Source organism: Agelaius phoeniceus, chromosome Z, assembly GCF_051311805.1.
Source record: "Agelaius phoeniceus isolate bAgePho1 chromosome Z, bAgePho1.hap1, whole genome shotgun sequence".
In the NCBI taxonomy this organism is placed as follows: Eukaryota; Metazoa; Chordata; class Aves; order Passeriformes; family Icteridae; genus Agelaius; species Agelaius phoeniceus.
The window spans coordinates 86,790,528-86,806,820 of NC_135303.1; the positions used below are offsets into that span (position 1 = coordinate 86,790,528).

At 39.4% G+C, this 16,293-nt stretch overlaps 1 protein-coding gene across 2 annotated transcripts in view; it reads left to right on the top strand.

Moving 5' to 3' along the window:
* Nucleotides 1-16,293, top strand: part of KIAA1328 (KIAA1328 ortholog) — a 176,312-nt gene that overhangs the window by 115,249 nt on the left and 44,770 nt on the right. For both annotated transcript variants that reach the window (XM_054652400.2, XM_077171077.1), the window contains one exon: nt 2,133-2,228. In XM_054652400.2, the coding sequence (XP_054508375.2) occupies nt 2,133-2,228 (96 nt within the window). The remainder of the gene's footprint in view (nt 1-2,132; nt 2,229-16,293) is intronic.

A 16,293-nucleotide genomic window follows, 5' to 3' on the forward strand; every position in this document is an offset into this window, starting at 1 on the left:
AGAAATGTGAGATGAAGCCCTGTGAGTTTGTTGCAGAAGGTAACACTTTTCTGACAATCTAAATAGTCTTTGAGAAATAGGGAACAACTGTTTTTTTTGGTATGATGTTATTAAAGTGAGCAGAACAGTGAATGGAAGCAGGTTAAATTAGCCCTTGCAGCTCAGCTGAGTACTAGCATTTCAGCATTAGAAAGGAAAAACAATAGAGAAAAATCTGCAGTCTTTTGGAAGAGGCGGTAGGAGTGTTTCACAGGGATGGATATTTCTATACTGTTTTAATATGGCAGCTGCTAGCAGCAGCCCATGAGAGTCTGCATTAGATGACCCACTTCCTACATCCGTGTACTGTAACCACCATGGAGGAATACATCACTTACCCTTCTTCATTTCAGCCCCCTGGTTACTTTTCAGACTGTAAAAGAGAGTACGATAATCTAGGTCGTCTTTTGTTTGTTTTCTTGGATTGTTGTTTACATTGAAAATAATGTGTTTATGTGGCTTTAAAAGTACCTGTCTTGGAGGAAATCACAAATGTGTGTGTTGAAAATGACTGAAGTTGCTAACAAAGGATTATGACTTCAGGTGAGAATTAAGTAGGAACAGATGGATTCTTAATCATCAAATACCTTAATTCTATGCATGCATCCCTCTAATGAAAAACAAGTAGATATGAAGGACATACAAACTGAATTTTTTGGTGGATTTTTTTTCCTAATGGAAAATTTTCAGGTTTGGAGGCATAAGTTCAGAAAAAAATGCACCTTAAATATCTGTAATGATGTGGTTGTTAGTACCATTATATCTATTGTAGCTACATTTTTTTTCTGGAAAAAGTCCTTTGTGGTTTACAGAGCTTTAGGCTACCTAAAAAGAATTCTATGAAAAAAAACATATATGACCAATCTGAGGACCTTGCACTTTTGTGATCTCTTTTCACAGGTACATGTGAAGTCAGATTTGCCATATTCTCTCTAAGAAAACAACTGGAATATAATGTGTTTTCTCTTAAAAATATTTCTTTTAAGAGTATCTTTAGAATTAAATGCTTGATATTTAGAGGTAAATCTCTTAGGCATCACAGTTTTGTTTCAGTTCCAAATATATAATTCATTTTGCACTTGGTAACACAGTAATTTTATATACTGCTAACAATAAAAATTTGTTTAGCTAAGCTCAAATAACCTTTGCTTCATTGTCAGGAGGTTCTAACTGAGTTAGAACATCAAAACAGCATAAAAAACAACACAAGAAAATTTTTTTTTCCAGATAATATTTATTTTTGTCTGTCCTTCTGCCTGGGGGAGTGCTGGTTAAGGTCCATTGTCATTGAATGACAAATAAGAGGTTTGACCAATTGCAGTAATTGGCAAGAAACTTTTCTAATCTTTTAGCTAAAGTGTGAGTTGATAATTTTTTCTGCCGCACTGCATCATAACTGCTTTTAATTTTCCACATTTCTCTACTTAGCCTCACATGACAGTAGTACTTTCAGTTTGCAGCTACTCTCCATGTGAAATAGTTGCTCAGCTATCAAAAATGGTGTGTATGTGCAGTTCAGTGGCTCCTCCTGGTTCAAGCCTCACTGGAGCAGCCCAGTAAAAGCAAAGCTTGGAAACAGGAATTTTAGTCAAAAAAAGGAGAAATACGTGTATACCTTAACTTTCTGTCTTTTTTGGAGAGAAAGGAGAAGGTGGAGTGATCTGTTAAGAGTGGAGCATCATCTGTGGGCCCATAGTTTGAGGACACAGAACCATCTTATACAGATTCTGTTCTACGCCGTTTACACACGATGCCTTTGAGCTCTGGTGCTGTAATCTGCAAATGAAACTTTTCTGTTTCTGTAATGAAAAGACTGCAGATTTTTCCCTATTGTTTTCCCTTTCCAATGCTGAAATGCTAATACTCAACTGGGTTACACTGGCTAAGGTTGTCCCTGTGGTAACCCTTAGAAGCAAAGGCACTGGGCCTGAACCAGACTTCCAATACAAAATTATATTTGAAAGTGTGAAGATAATTGCTAAAGCACTTAATGTGTAAAAGTGCCCCATTTGTAGATGCATAGGTCACCTTTTAGTGGCAAGTTCCTGGTGTGATTTGACCAGCTGCAGAAGCAACTAACTTATCTTTTCCAGGGTTAAAGGCCATGTACCTGGCTCAGAAGATGTGCCCATTGCTGAAGCACCCAGAGATCTTGCTCTGATGATGAATGGCAGCAGCATGGGGCTAAGGTAATTTCTCTCTTCACTTCTAAGTGCTTCACAGGGTCAATATATCTTCTTGACAGTGTGCTGTTGCCTGCCAAGTGTATTTGTTCATGTGTTTGTTTCAGATTAAGAGCTTTTTTTCTGCAGGAAGGGTAAAATTCATAGGCTGCTGTGTTTTATGAGTCAACTCAATAGTTATGCTGACCTGTTATTACTCAAAGTTTAGGTGACTTCCTGAAGAGGCTTCAGGTTTTGTGTGCCACCTCTTAGTGCAGTGCAAAATGGAGTTTTCACAAAATCTTAGTTTTAGTTCTTTGTTCTAGGTGCTGCTTGTTACTTTTTAAATTAAGATCAGAACATCGCCTTAGTCTTTATTTGGACCTGATGTAAATAATAGATTATCCTTTAACTCTCAGATAGATCTTCCATGGTTGGTGACAGTTACTTGTTTTTTTAAATACCTCTCATTACACCTCTACTTCAGTGTGATGAGAGCAAACTACCACTGAAATAACTGGAAGCAGAGTTAAGCCAATATTTAGCTCTTTATCTCCATCCTGCTTGCTATTTAAAACTTCAATCAGTACACTATTGTACTTTCCTTCTGTCCTACCCTGTCGCATTCAAGTTAACACTGGAAAAAGATGCAGGCTTATTAGGAAAGCAACAAATAAAAACTGGCAAGGTTTTCTCCTTTTCTCAGAAAGTAACAGCTTCTTGTTCTGTGCTGTAACTATAGGTGTTCTTTTGACCAAAGAATGGTGGACAAGATGAGCAGCTGTGCTTTGAATGACTTCTTCTTTAGCAACAAGAGAATGCCTCAAAGTAATAAACTTCTCTGTTCTGAGAATACTGGAAGAACTGATAATTCATTTATAAACTAAGAGTCCAATACCTTATTTTTTCCTATTTTTTAACTTTGTTATACTAATTTTATTTTTCTTTCTGAGATCCCTTTTGACTGAAAAGGGATAAGCCTTTTTTTTTTTTCTCCAGAACAGCAGGAGTTGTTAGTTTTCTTGGAATTCTTCACTGCTTAACCAGGTGTTTGGCTGCTGTGAGTTACTGGCATATCTTTGTTGCGCTCAGATGCTTTTTTCTTTCATTTTCACACAAACTGAAGTGATCAAAGTATTATCACTGTAGCAAAAAAGATGGAGAGTCATGACATGTTTAAGATGCAGCAGCATTAAGCCCCTTGGAGGAAAAATGTAACCTAGAACATCTGCAGAGCTTCTTGGCAACCAAAAACCTGCAAATATCTACATATTCTAACAGGGAAAATGAAGAAAACCTGTGCTGTTAACAAAATGAGAGTCCCAGATTTCAAAAGGTTCCCCGCCCTATCTTCATTCCCCTGGTTTAATTTACTGTAATTTTTCAAAGTTATTGTGTGTTTGAGCAGTCTCAAGGTGCCATGCCAGCTGGTTACAAAGTTTGGCAGCAAAACACTTGGAAGTTTTTCTTCTTATATGCCATCTTCAGTTTTGCAAAGGTTACCAGATGAATGGTCTCTAAATAATTTACTCTAATGTAAGGCTTAAAGAGGCCATAGAAGACAAGTCCATTTATCTCTTTTATGCATTTGAATATGTAAGTGATGTTTTCTTCGGTACAGATAGGGAGAGTGTGTGAGTGTGTGGCCATGTCTTAGAAAAGAGGAAGAGCTGGTAGACATACATTCTTTTTTTAACTGTCTCTTTTGGTGGTTTTTTCTGCCTTTTTATTTTTTAGTTTGTTTTGGTTTTTTAATGATGCGGAGCTCTTTTTTTTAAATAATTTTTTCTTTTTTTTGTGGTGGTGGTGTTTGGTTTTTAATTGATGTATAAAACAGTTCTTGTTACAGCAAATTCCAACAGAACACTAGTGGAAAATCAGCCCTCTCTGACTTACAGGGCATACATGAGAGGTCTTCTAGCAAATCTCACAGTACAGAACTTGATTTCAGTCTTCAAATAAGCAAAACTTACTTTAAAAATATCCTGGTATTTTAAAGGAAATAGTGAAATACCTTTAGAATAGGAAACTTGCTGAAGTAAGAAGTAAAATAAATAATATAATCAAGAACTGAAAAAACATTAGTTTTTTTTATATAATTAACAGCTCATTTTGAGTTAATTATCTACAATAACAAAAATCTAATTGCAATTTATCCTCTACTATCTGTAGGAAGAATTGTAGACAAGGGAATGTGCATCACTGCCAGGCGTAAATGCTATAGGATGGGTACAAATAATAGAGGAACCCTTAATGAAAACAAAAAGCAAATAGGAGCATGCAGCTGTGCCAGACTATTGAAAGGTAATTTTAGTCAGAAATGAGGTATGTAGTTTAAAAGGCATCTTGTCATCTCCTGTAGGGATTAATTTTTTCCCTTATTGAAGAAAGCAAAAAAGATTCCATAAGCAAATACCGTGCAGAGTTTGATTTCTGATGCAGAGTTTCCTCAGTCTGTTAGTGAAAATGAAAACTTTGATCTCAGGGGCCACTTCAAACTATAGCCAGGTTTTCAAAGGGTGCCTGTTTTGTTTTCTCTTCTACATGTGCTATTGAGGTACTTTTGTTGTCATTGTCAGCAAGCATTGTCCATCTCAGCCTGTTTGGTAGGAATTTGCAGTGTTGGATCTGTCCCTTCCCTGATGTTGAGAAGAAATGTGCCTTTCCCTTTGCCTAGCTGCAGCTGGGCCAGCATTTGGGACCTGAACTACCTTCAGATTCGGAATCTCCATTTCTCTAAGGTGCAGCAGTCAGAGCAGGTTTTATTGAGGATGGTTTTCAGTAGCTTGGAGTGCTCCTAAGTGAGCCCACAGACAATTTGCAGCTACGGAGTTGGTAGCTTGTGCAATTAATGGCAAGTTGTCTGTATAATTTCTTTTCAAGTCTGCACCAATGTGCAAGATGCTTTAAAATATTCAAAATAAAAACATAACCTGATGCATTTGTTTAGCATAAAACAGGCTTTTACAAAGTGCTTTCCATCTCCCAGACACAGATGCTTGGTACATGCTCAAGTACCCACTCCATGCGTATTCAGTAGGATCAATACACCCAGCACCTGCTTTTGTGTGTGCTCCTGACATCTGCATCTGGGAAAGGAATTTTAAAACTCTTCCCTCCTTCGTTTAATCTTAACTTTGATCTGAATGGCATGGAAATAAGATGTATTTAATGGAACCAGCTTGAGGAGACACAGTTTTTCGCTTTGCAAGCACCCCTCCCTAGAGTGCTGCTGTGTGCCTAAATCTTAACATTCAAGATTCCCTGCTTTTCCAAGTCTTAGGTTTCCTATACGGCTCTGCTAGTATGGCTCTTTATTGCCTCTCTAACAGGCACCTTTGCCTTGGATTTCACACAATTCTGCCACTGAGCCTCTACACAAACCTGTGCAAAGTGTTCCAAATAGGAATTGTTGGACACAGCAGCTATCAGATGTGTTTACAGTTATCTGCAGGCACTCGTTCAATGTATGCTGCCTGGTGAAAGGATTTTTTCTTGGGATATTAAAGATTTGCAGGTGGAATTTGCCACCTTTAATTTCATTGAAGGCTCTTTATGTTTGTGTGCCTCATTCTACATCACCCATGCGTATTTTTGCCAGTTAGTATTTTTAGTTACTTGAAAATATCAAGCACAGGATTCAGTGATACTTCCCCTGTAGCTGGATGCTCATTGCTATGGTGATATTTCCAGGAGGGAGTGCTGTCAGGGGTCTTTTAAAAGATTTTTATGTTTATGATGTAACTATTTTTATTATCTAGTGAGAGAAGGTGACAATTATCTGTTGCTCCTTGTTTAATGCTTTGTTATGAACTTGCTTTTCTGAGGCTTGTTAGACAAGCAGGCATCTTTCTGTGGTGATGTGCTTTTGTCCAAATATTCAATGCAATTAAATAGACCTGCAGAGGAATGCAGACTCGCAGCTCCCCCTGCTGTCCCAGGCATATCCAAGTTTGTTCACTCAGTTCCCCCCTCCAAATAATTTAAATCTAAAATGAAAAAAATCACATGCAATTGCATGGCTCTGCTACTGCTGGCCTGACTTTTGCTGGCCCCATTACTCCTGTTTTTGAGGAGAAGAGAATCAAAAAACAGTGGTAGCACCCATTTGGTTTCCTGTGAGGAGTTTTCTTTTCAGTTCTTCATTCCAGGATGTCACCTCCCACGTCCTGGGGTGTGTCCAGATCCTGAGCCTCTGAAGGAGAAACTCTCACCAGGGCTGCAATTGACTCCTTGTGCAAGACTCCCAGGTCATCTCTGAGTTGTCCTTGATCTCTTGAGGTGTATCTATATAAGACTTGGCCAACTTTTAGAAGTGTACTGAATATAGTTTGTTGGGATTTTTGTTTTTTTTCTATTTGCTGTTTTGGCAGACTGGCACATTAAATTGGGATGAAATCAACTGTGCTTGCAAATGGCCCATAAAATCTGTGTATCTGGAAGCTGCTTTCCCACCTGTTAGTGCTCCTTTTAACAACCAAGTTACTTTCTTGTTCCAGATAATTTTACATTGAAGTTTGTATCATTTTTAGATAGGATATTTGTGGAGCGAACACTTGTTTGGCCGGTAAAAAAAACGGTGCTTGCAGATCTGCCAATAGTGCACACGCTGAATTAGGTGCAGATATGAGTTTTTCTTTCTATCGTGGTGGTGTCTGGCTATATATAGGCACAGCATCCTTCCAACAGATGGCTGCTGGAGTCTGCTGTGACGTATGGGAGAGTACAGTCAGACTTAGACACACATTTCTGCTTCATTAGGGCCACGTGCAGACTCTGAAGGTAGTAGGTTTTCTTGTACAGGGTGAAGGTTTTTGTTCTGATGTGATTACTAAAAGCATAAAGGGGAGTGTGTGGCAATTTTTTACATATACCTATGCATGCATTTAAAGTTGGTTTTTATTTTTGTTAGGGTAGGCAGTGATCCTTATCGGACTGGAGAGAGTGGAGTTCATTTCTGCTGACCTGGTTCCTTCACTAATCTAATTTTCAGGTTTACTTTCAACTGCAACAGTGATTTCAAGCTGCCTATCTAACATTTACCTGAATTATGCTGATTCTGTTCTCATGATCACGTCTGCTGCACACAGCAGTATTACATCATTCCATTGCAGTCCAAAGTAACCTTGAGCAGGAAGCCTACTGAGTGACTGGAGGTGTAAGATGTAAGGAGAAAATGCCATAAGTGGTTTTCATAGGCAGGTACACTCAGCCTGTAGGTGAGGTCTTCAAAAAGCACAGACACTCAGGTATTAGAAACCCTGCTAAGCTTAGGAGGGCAGTTGGTGAAAACAGGCTTGTAAAAAAAAAAGTATTTCGATATTTTCACAAAATTTGTGTTTGCTGCCAGTATTCTACATGGGCTTGGTTTGGTAATATCCTACATCAAAACTGAAAATGCTTGGAGAATTTTTTCTTTGAGTTGAAATATGTGAAATGCATGCATCTCCTGAAGGAGTTTGTTCCTTGCCAACACTTGCAGACAGTGAGAGACATTTTTGCAAGTCATTTGCAGATGCCTCCTTTATGGGAAAATGTAGACACTGTTAGTTTACTGCCTGAATTGAATTTTGAAAACCTGAATTCTATTTTTATAAATTGGAATGGATTACTTTTTCAGACATACTGTTTTGTTACTTTTTTATTTTTATGTGTAATCTTGGATGAAGAGAATATTTTGTTTAATCTAGACATTCATATGTCCCAGAAATTTATCAGTTGGAAAAGTTAAGAAAAACCTCATAAAACAAAATGTTCTGGAAGGTAGTTTTGAATCAGGAAATTTTAAACCCACCCGCACAACTTTCATGCCATTTAAAGCTTATATCAGAACTGATGGGGCAGGACTAAGAACAAAAGCTATTGGTATTACAAAGTTAAGCAAGAAATCCTCTGTACCCTGCTGTTCTGCCCATGATCACAGCTACACTAAGCTAAAACCCACTCCCCCACCCCTCCTGTGACCTTGGCTGCACTTCAGCACTCAGAGAATTGAAGCAAAAGGCAAACTTTAGTAAATATTAGGTTCTGCCACTTGCAGATTTTCAGACTACATATAAAGATAACAACACATGTGCTCTCACTCACTCCCCAGCTCTTGCTCTCTCAGAAGTGGACTTTGTATATTTGCCAGTGAATTATTCTGGCATAAAATTTCCCAGACCATACTGCTGTATTGAGTTGAACTCTGTGGCTTTGCACGGGTGCTGAGGCTTTGCAGAGTACCCATTATATTTATAAAAGTGCTAATTTTTGAGAGCCACGCAGAGAAAATTTTAGATTCAGCCTAGCTGATTTGTTCTTCACACTGCTCCTGCAGCGAAGAGGATTGATTTTTGTGTTTCTTTCGATATTTGGCTTCATTTCCTCTGGTACCCAGTGCTTCAGGTCTTAATCCTTTAACCTTGAATTCGAGCATCAATGCTTCAGGAGGGCTGAGGCGTTTTGATGGAGAGAGAACATCTTTTGTTGTACCAAATGGTTGAGAATGGTATAAGGCAACACAGATCTCCAGGCAGTATGTATTTCACTGTTGTGTTAGAAGACTTTAAACAGAGGGTGGGTTTACTGGGGATTATAAATAATCTGGAGGAAGGTGGGGTATGAGAAGCAATGGAAGAGAGCTAATGACTTTTTCTTTAACATTTGACCACTAACCAGTCTATCGTGACAGATGTGTACTGGGTTGCCAAATGCTATAGTCTGATTTGGGTAATGGTTCAAAGCTCAGCATGTCATGGAAATGGCACTGTGGTCCCTGATGGAACACGGGGAAAAAAGCTTTTGAGCTTCTCAAAGGGCAGTATTTGTGGAAGCAGATGCTTGCTTGCCCTACCCAGCATAAAGAACAGTTCTGCGGGCAGCCAGGAGAGTTCGTACTGCTGGATTTTTATAGGATCATTAATTATATGTTATAAGGCAGCTAAGCATGGCATTCCTAACTCGATGAATTCCATTATGAATGGCCTTTTCATATTCCTCATCTCATTATATTAAATGCATGTGACCTGAAGTTTAGCTAAAGTTATTGTTCGGGTTAACTTTCATTTAGTGGTTGCCCTAGTTTTAGAAACAGTATGATCTTTAGATTTTATGGAAAGTCAGGTTTTTTATGCATGTTTTTGCAGCACTATTTTAGATAATTTCATTTGAAACTAGGTAGGAACCTCTGTGAGGTGGCAGGGAAGGGATTTAGTCACTCCTTGATTTGACTGGAGATTTCTGTACCCGCTGGATGACAACATCCTGTTACACGGATTTGGCTATCATCCCCCTGCCAATAACTCTTAAACCTTCTGCTCTGTTCCATCTAGTCTTGCATATCTGACTGCCTCCCTGACACATAATCCCAGTTGTTTTTGCCTTCAGATCATTCCTAATCTGGCCAAAACAGAGCTCCTTACTTTTTTCTTCTGAATCTCTCTTCACTTCTGATTTTGATAATGCCACATCCTCCCTGCCACTCAGATTCATAACCTCAGGATCACTCTCCTTCTCTGCCTGCATCTGGGCTGCTGACAGCCATTGCAGTTTCCTTCTCCTTGGCAGCCAAAATACCCTTTTGCAGTGTCAACAGTTAAAACCACCCCTTGCTTTAGTCCTTCTTCTTGCACTTTGACTACTCTAAAGTGTTCTTTAACTGCTCAGTATTCATTCATCTACTTCAAAATAAGTTTTCCAAATGGGTATCTTGGCTGCTTCTTCAGGTCTTGTCTGCTTTGCTTCTTTTAAACTCACCTTCAGGGGCCAGTTAAAAGTCATAAAGCTGTTTCTTATTTTATTTTCTCTGCCACCACCTCTTCTTTACTCTGTCAGTTATGTGGCACTCAGAGTTTTTTTGTGTGTTGGATTAACTTTCAGCCATTTGCTGCTACTACATTCCCTAATTCTTTCTGTCTTTTAGAACCACTGGGTCATTTCATGGTGACTTCTGCCTCTAACTGTGTGTTCTGACAATGCCTTTCTTGTTTTACATTTTATCTTTTCCTTCTTTTTTTTTATCCTCAGCTTTTTAAGAGTGGTCTTTTCCCCTCCCTGCCCTTAATCTTAATTTGGTGAGTTTCAAACTAATGTGTTTCTTCACACTCATCACAAAGATGGGCTCTCTGCCTGATAAACCTACCTAAAATCTAAACCATACTCAAAAGATTTCATTGGTGATCTGGAGAGAAAAGCATTAGAACTCCACTGCAGTGACAAGTCATCAGCTCTTCTTTATGGAAACACTTTGTGTGGCTTCTAGCACGCAGAAGAGTTTGAAACAAAACAATTTACAAGTGTCTTCAGTCTTCTATCAATAGTGCCAGACTTCACCTCTTTGTATAACTACATGCCCTTTTGTTTGATCAATGCATAGTTAATCCTTCTTTTCTTTTTATCTCTGTGTTTCCTTAATCTCCATTTCCATCTTTGCATCCTTTTTGAGCAAACCATGTCTCTGAGAGATGTGCTAAGTTTATATACCAGCTGTGGACTCAGTAGGGCTGAGATGGTTTGACAGCGCAAATAATGCAAACCCCTGATGCCACATCACAGTGTCAGAGCAGCACTCGTGGCTTCTGCTCTGGACAGATGTTTCCACCAGGTTGTGACAAATGCATGCAAAGGTAGACTTTCATGCCCAAAATCAATAGTGGTAGCTCTAAGATGGCAAAAATCACTTGTGTCTGGACCAAAAGGGTTTCCAGAGGCTGGGAACTGGCAGCCCAGAGCTTCATGGCAAACAGCCTTGTCCCAAGATGTCTTCCCTTTGCTCTTCCTCTTGATACTGAATATCAGAGCAATGCCAATACACATCTCAGTGGTAACTGCCTTTTAGTGAGGCAGTGATTTCCATCTGGTTTCAGTTCTATTATATCTGAATATTTTCTGAATACAAGTGCAAAAATGTGTTAAATCTGTTCCCTAAACATCCTGGTTGAGTCAGTATTTGGTGGTGCTGTCAAATTCACATAAAATATATGCACTGAAGGGAAATCTTTAGTATGTTGCTTTTTCTGTGGGGCCCAGGGCCATGGTTTTTATAGTTGTATGCCATTATTTAGGCATCTAAGTCTGTATTGCTCTTGCAATAAATTCTTGATTTTACAGTCACTAGCCATCAAACATGCCCTGTGAAATATGTAACTTCAGTGAATTTAAGGCAACTGAAGTGGCTAAAATTGTTATTTTAAATCTTTACCAGGAGCTATCTTGTCAAATCTGCATCTGTTGGGCATGGTAGTCTACTAATCAGAGTAAAGTCCAAAGTCTCAACTTCTCTATTTGCTTCTTTTCAGGCTATAGGATTTTTTTTAAAGCAGATCAATAAACAATCTCAGTGTTTTCATTTTACTAAGCAATATAATATGGATGAGTACTAGTGTAGTGGTAAATCATTAATATACTCTTTAATCATAGAGTGACCATGTCCCACAGATGTGATTTAATCATGGAAAAAAGGCCAATGAAGTGTGAAGATGCATCGGGAAGGGTGTTTCTAACTGATCTGGGATAGTGTATGCCACCATTTTAAAAGATGATGTAGTATGAGAATATTTAGGATGCTATGTACATTTGTAGTTACAGACCTGGCAAAATTCTACTTGATTGTTTTTATCAAAAATCAAAACCCATGTCAGGTTTGTATTTGGCAGAGGAACCAAATGGCTTTTTGGAATAAGTAAAGCACTTCAGCTTCCAGATTCAATAGTCCCATGATTTGTAAGACTTTAACACTAACAGACTATAACCCTAAAAACCCGTAGTAACCTGTGCTAAACATGATTCAATGCTAGATTCAATCATCCTGTGGTACAGATAAAGGTGATTAAAATAAGAAGACAGAAATTTCATGGAAAAATATGGGTCCTGCAGTGGTGCTTCTGTGTTGTTTTCAGTGGTAATGATTCCTGGTTAGAGAAATCAGATTCTGCAGCTTCAGAAGAATAGACAGTATAAAAACTTTTAATTGTATTTGTTATGGAATTTGATGCATTTATGAAAGACTTTCCCTGTGACACGTTCCCTGATATTGGAGGAGCTGTCAGTGACCCAGAAAATCACCTCAGTATTGTTAGGGATATGTCTGTTTGCCCAGTTTAGTGGTTATTAATTTTCATTTCTATTGGTGTGGGAAATCTGAAATTTTGTTCCTTCATTTCATCACTTGGAAACCAGGTGTGAAAATTTGTCCTACTGGTCTCTTGAACATTGAAACTTAGCATCAATGAAGTGTAACTTTGTCAATGAACAGAAGCAACTGTAGTTGTTGTGTCTTTTTCAACTATTCTGATCCTGCTAAACTCCATATTTTCTGTGCATGTGTAACTCCTAATATCTGCACAAAAAAAGCAATCTGTTTCTCTAATTAGGAATTTCTTCAGAATATCTTACTAGTAGGGCATACTGAAAACCCTGTATCTACTGTTCAACTCTTAGTGTGTCCTTCCTCTGCTGTATTGTCAGTTACTCTTAGGAAATGATTGCTCCATGATGTGATCCATGATCAGAAAAAGGGCTTTTGCAATTGCTGCTCATTTACTGAAAGCTGCTGTTATCAACACCTATCAGCCTGTCTGGAAACTTCTGTAGAGGAGAGAGTGCTTGTGTACTAATAGCCTTAGCAAAGAAAGACATAAGGTGGTTACCTGCACACCCAGACCCATCTCTGCCACAGCCAGCCTGTTTTGCAGTGCAGCCCATCCACTGTGAAGCCTTTTGCTCTGGGTGAGGCAAGTAGAGAAGAGATCATGTGTTGTTCTTCAATGCCTTTATCACAACCAAATTACAATCCAATTTGGGGCATGTTTGTTCAGGAGATAGCTTGCATATGGCATTTCGATGGGTATCTTGTGATTGGGGCTGGCTCTCAGCCAGACACTAGTGATGCCGGATAAGGCACTAAGACTGGCATTCACTTTGCTGAAGAGCATGTGATTCTCCTTCTGAAAGAGAGAGTGATGCTGTCTGATGTGCTGAAAAAGTTTAGATTTAGTTCAAAAACTTTGTCCTAAACAGGGTTTTGCATCATTCCTCATGGTGCTTTAACTGGTGACAGCCAGGCAGGCTTTTCAGATATATAGACACTGTTTGGAAGGATTGTTTTTATACTTGTGACTTGACATTTACATGACTTCCTTTTGTGAAGGCTGACAGCAGAGTTTGCTGGAACGACAGCTGCTCTGGTCTGCTCTGTAAGAAAGGCCAAACAAACAGTCACAGAATTTTGCCCTGCTAAAGCTTGGCCAGTCTGTTTCCCATGGCCATTTCTCTGTGACTGTCTGAAAACCTTTTGCTAGAATTTTCTTTGAATTCGGAAAAGATAGAAAAGTAATCACAGCTGTAATTTTGCTATTTATTAGGGAAACTCAGATATGTTTGAAAGGTGCTGGTAGGGAGTTGAAATGTAGTGAACTTAAACCAGAGGAAGGAGAGGGCTTCAAAGGGAAGGCATGAATATAATTCTAGGTTAAATTTAGCTTAATACTTGCTACAAATGGACCTCTAAGTATGTAAATTAAGTGAAGTCCTGACTTCATTGAAAATAAAGACAGTATTCTGATTGATTCAGTGGGGCTAGGGTTTCACCTATGGCTGGTATGATCTAATAGGTCATTGCTAATTAAGAGCATATGTGGCCTCAGTTCTTGCTGGTGGAATTAAATATCTGAGCACCAGCTACCAAGGGAAGGGGGAAGGAACTGGTCCCTGAGAGAGTGGTCTGGGAAAGCTGTGCTGTGGATTGCTGTACCTTGATACAGCTTCAGATAAAGAAAAAAATTTAGCACAGGTACAAGTGTATCTCCTCCAAGATGAGAGAAAAGTAAACCAAATGCACTAGATTTGAGAGAGAGAGCTCAACAGGGGGGAAAAAAACCCAAAAAAACAACAGAGAAACCTGACACAGCCATGGGCATAACTGGATTCAAGGGCATTGAGCCTGAAGAGTGCTGTAAGAGATGAAATCTCTGCATGACAGCTCAGCAATATATTGTCTGCATAATAACATGTAGATTGTAGGCAATCACTGTCTATTTTCTGTGATGAAAAATCCTTTTATTACAAGCAGATTTGATAATATTTATATTTCAGTTCCAGAACTCTCACTGACTGTTGAAGTGTTTGCCTACCTGTCCCTGCCCTCCTGCCTTTTGCCTAAAAAATAAGTGAGAAGGGAGATGGATGTGGTCCTGAAGACAGCTGGAGGAGAGGTGTTGGGGAAACCTGACTGCACCTTTTCAATGGTTAAAATTGTCTCTTTTAAGAAAGATAGAGACAGACTTTGGAACAGGGTCTGTAACTATAGGACAAGTGGCCATGCTTTTCATCTTAATGCACAGATTCAAGTTAGATATGATGAAGGAGTGTTTCACTGTGAGTGGTGAAACAGTGGTACAGGTTGCCCAGAATGGTGGTGGATGCCCCAGCCCTGGAAACATTCAAGGTCATTTTGGATAGGCTCTGAGCAGTCTGTTCTAGTTGAAGATGTCCCTGCTCATTGCAGGGTGATTGGACCAGGGGACCTTTAAAAGGTTCCTTCTAAGCAAAAGTATTCTCTGATTCTGTGATCTCAAAGCTTTAAATGCACATGCTCTCTAGAAAGGAAAGCAGCTGTTTCTTATTGACATTCACTGGATCCCAGCAGTGCCATTAACATGCTGATGCATCTAACATAAGCCTCAAAATGCCAGATTTCATAATTGGCCCATGAAATCTCACTCTGGGCTTGAATGTGGTCTTCAAGGAATGTATTAGAATAGGACTTTTTCCTGCTTCTTAAAGGGAGGAAAAAATGCTGAGCTAAAAAAGCATTTTTTAGGAAGGGAAGGGTGATGGCATTCAGGGATGAGAGATTGCCCTGAGGTTCATGCTGTGCTTTTCCTCTTCACCTGCATCTCTCTTACCTCCCTTCCAGCTGTGCTCAGCTGCCCTGTGGATTTGTGCACCCTGCACAAAGCAGTAGCAAGCAGATCAATCTCCCTTCTCTTTCCCATGTGCTGCTGCGCTGGCTTGTATGTTCTGACGTGTTTCTCCTCAGCTCCACTTGAGGGGACTGGAAAGGTTGTGATTGTTCTGTAGACCACTGCCATTTGTGTTCAGATCCACATATCCAAAGTCTACAATGCTTCTTCTCTCCCCAGAAATATTCTTTTTGTTTTCTATGCAGACAAACAACCTCCCAAACAGCCCCACTTTGGAACAGGTGGTTTTCAAAAGTGCTGTTTGATAACAAGCTTGATGTGAACTGATCTAAATTTGATCCCTACTGAAAAGAAGATCCTGGCATCTTCTCTTTTGTCCCAGTACTTGTAGTGCTGCTGCTTTATACTGAACTGATTCTGGAAACTGATCTGGCTGGAAAACATTCTCAGCCAAAGTGGCAGGGGAGGAAGCAATTTTCAGCCTGTTTGTCACACTGCGTCTGAAATGGCAATTCAGGTTCCAGCTACAAAAACGTATTGCTTGGGTTGTCTACTTATCACCAGTTTTGCATCATTAAGTGTTATGCATTCTTGGCCTGATATAATTGCAGCAGATTGCACACATGAACTGTTAATTATTTTATTTTTAAAACAGAAATTACGGAACAGGAAAATAACATTCCAACATGTTTGCTTTTGGAGCTACCCTACCACGGCAATCTGTTAGTTTGATAATGGTTAAACTCGTAAGCCCTTGCCTCAGCAGAGTGCAGTAGGGTACCATTAAGGCAGCCATCTGTTGAACATACATAGGAGAGGCATGAATTGCCTCGCTTTTTGGGTTTCTGAGTAGTTACAACATAGTCTTGTTCTCTGAATGCCACTGAAAAATGCGTGGAAAGATCAGAGTTCAGTGGAAGGTGAGCATCCAAATTTGGGATCAAGGACTGGGAACTCAGTCTGCTGAACGCTGGTGTGGAGCAGGGAAGAGAGGAAGCCTCGTGGGCGAGGTAAATCACATGCTGATAGTAAGCACGACTCTGGCAAGAGCCTGAGCTGCTTGGGTTGCTTAGCGATTCAACAGATCTGCAAAACTCCATTTGCAGAGCAAGGCTGCCATTACGTTGGATTGATTCATCAGGATCAGCAGCTAAAACAAGTTATATTCTATCAGAGTTTTCCTGCATTAG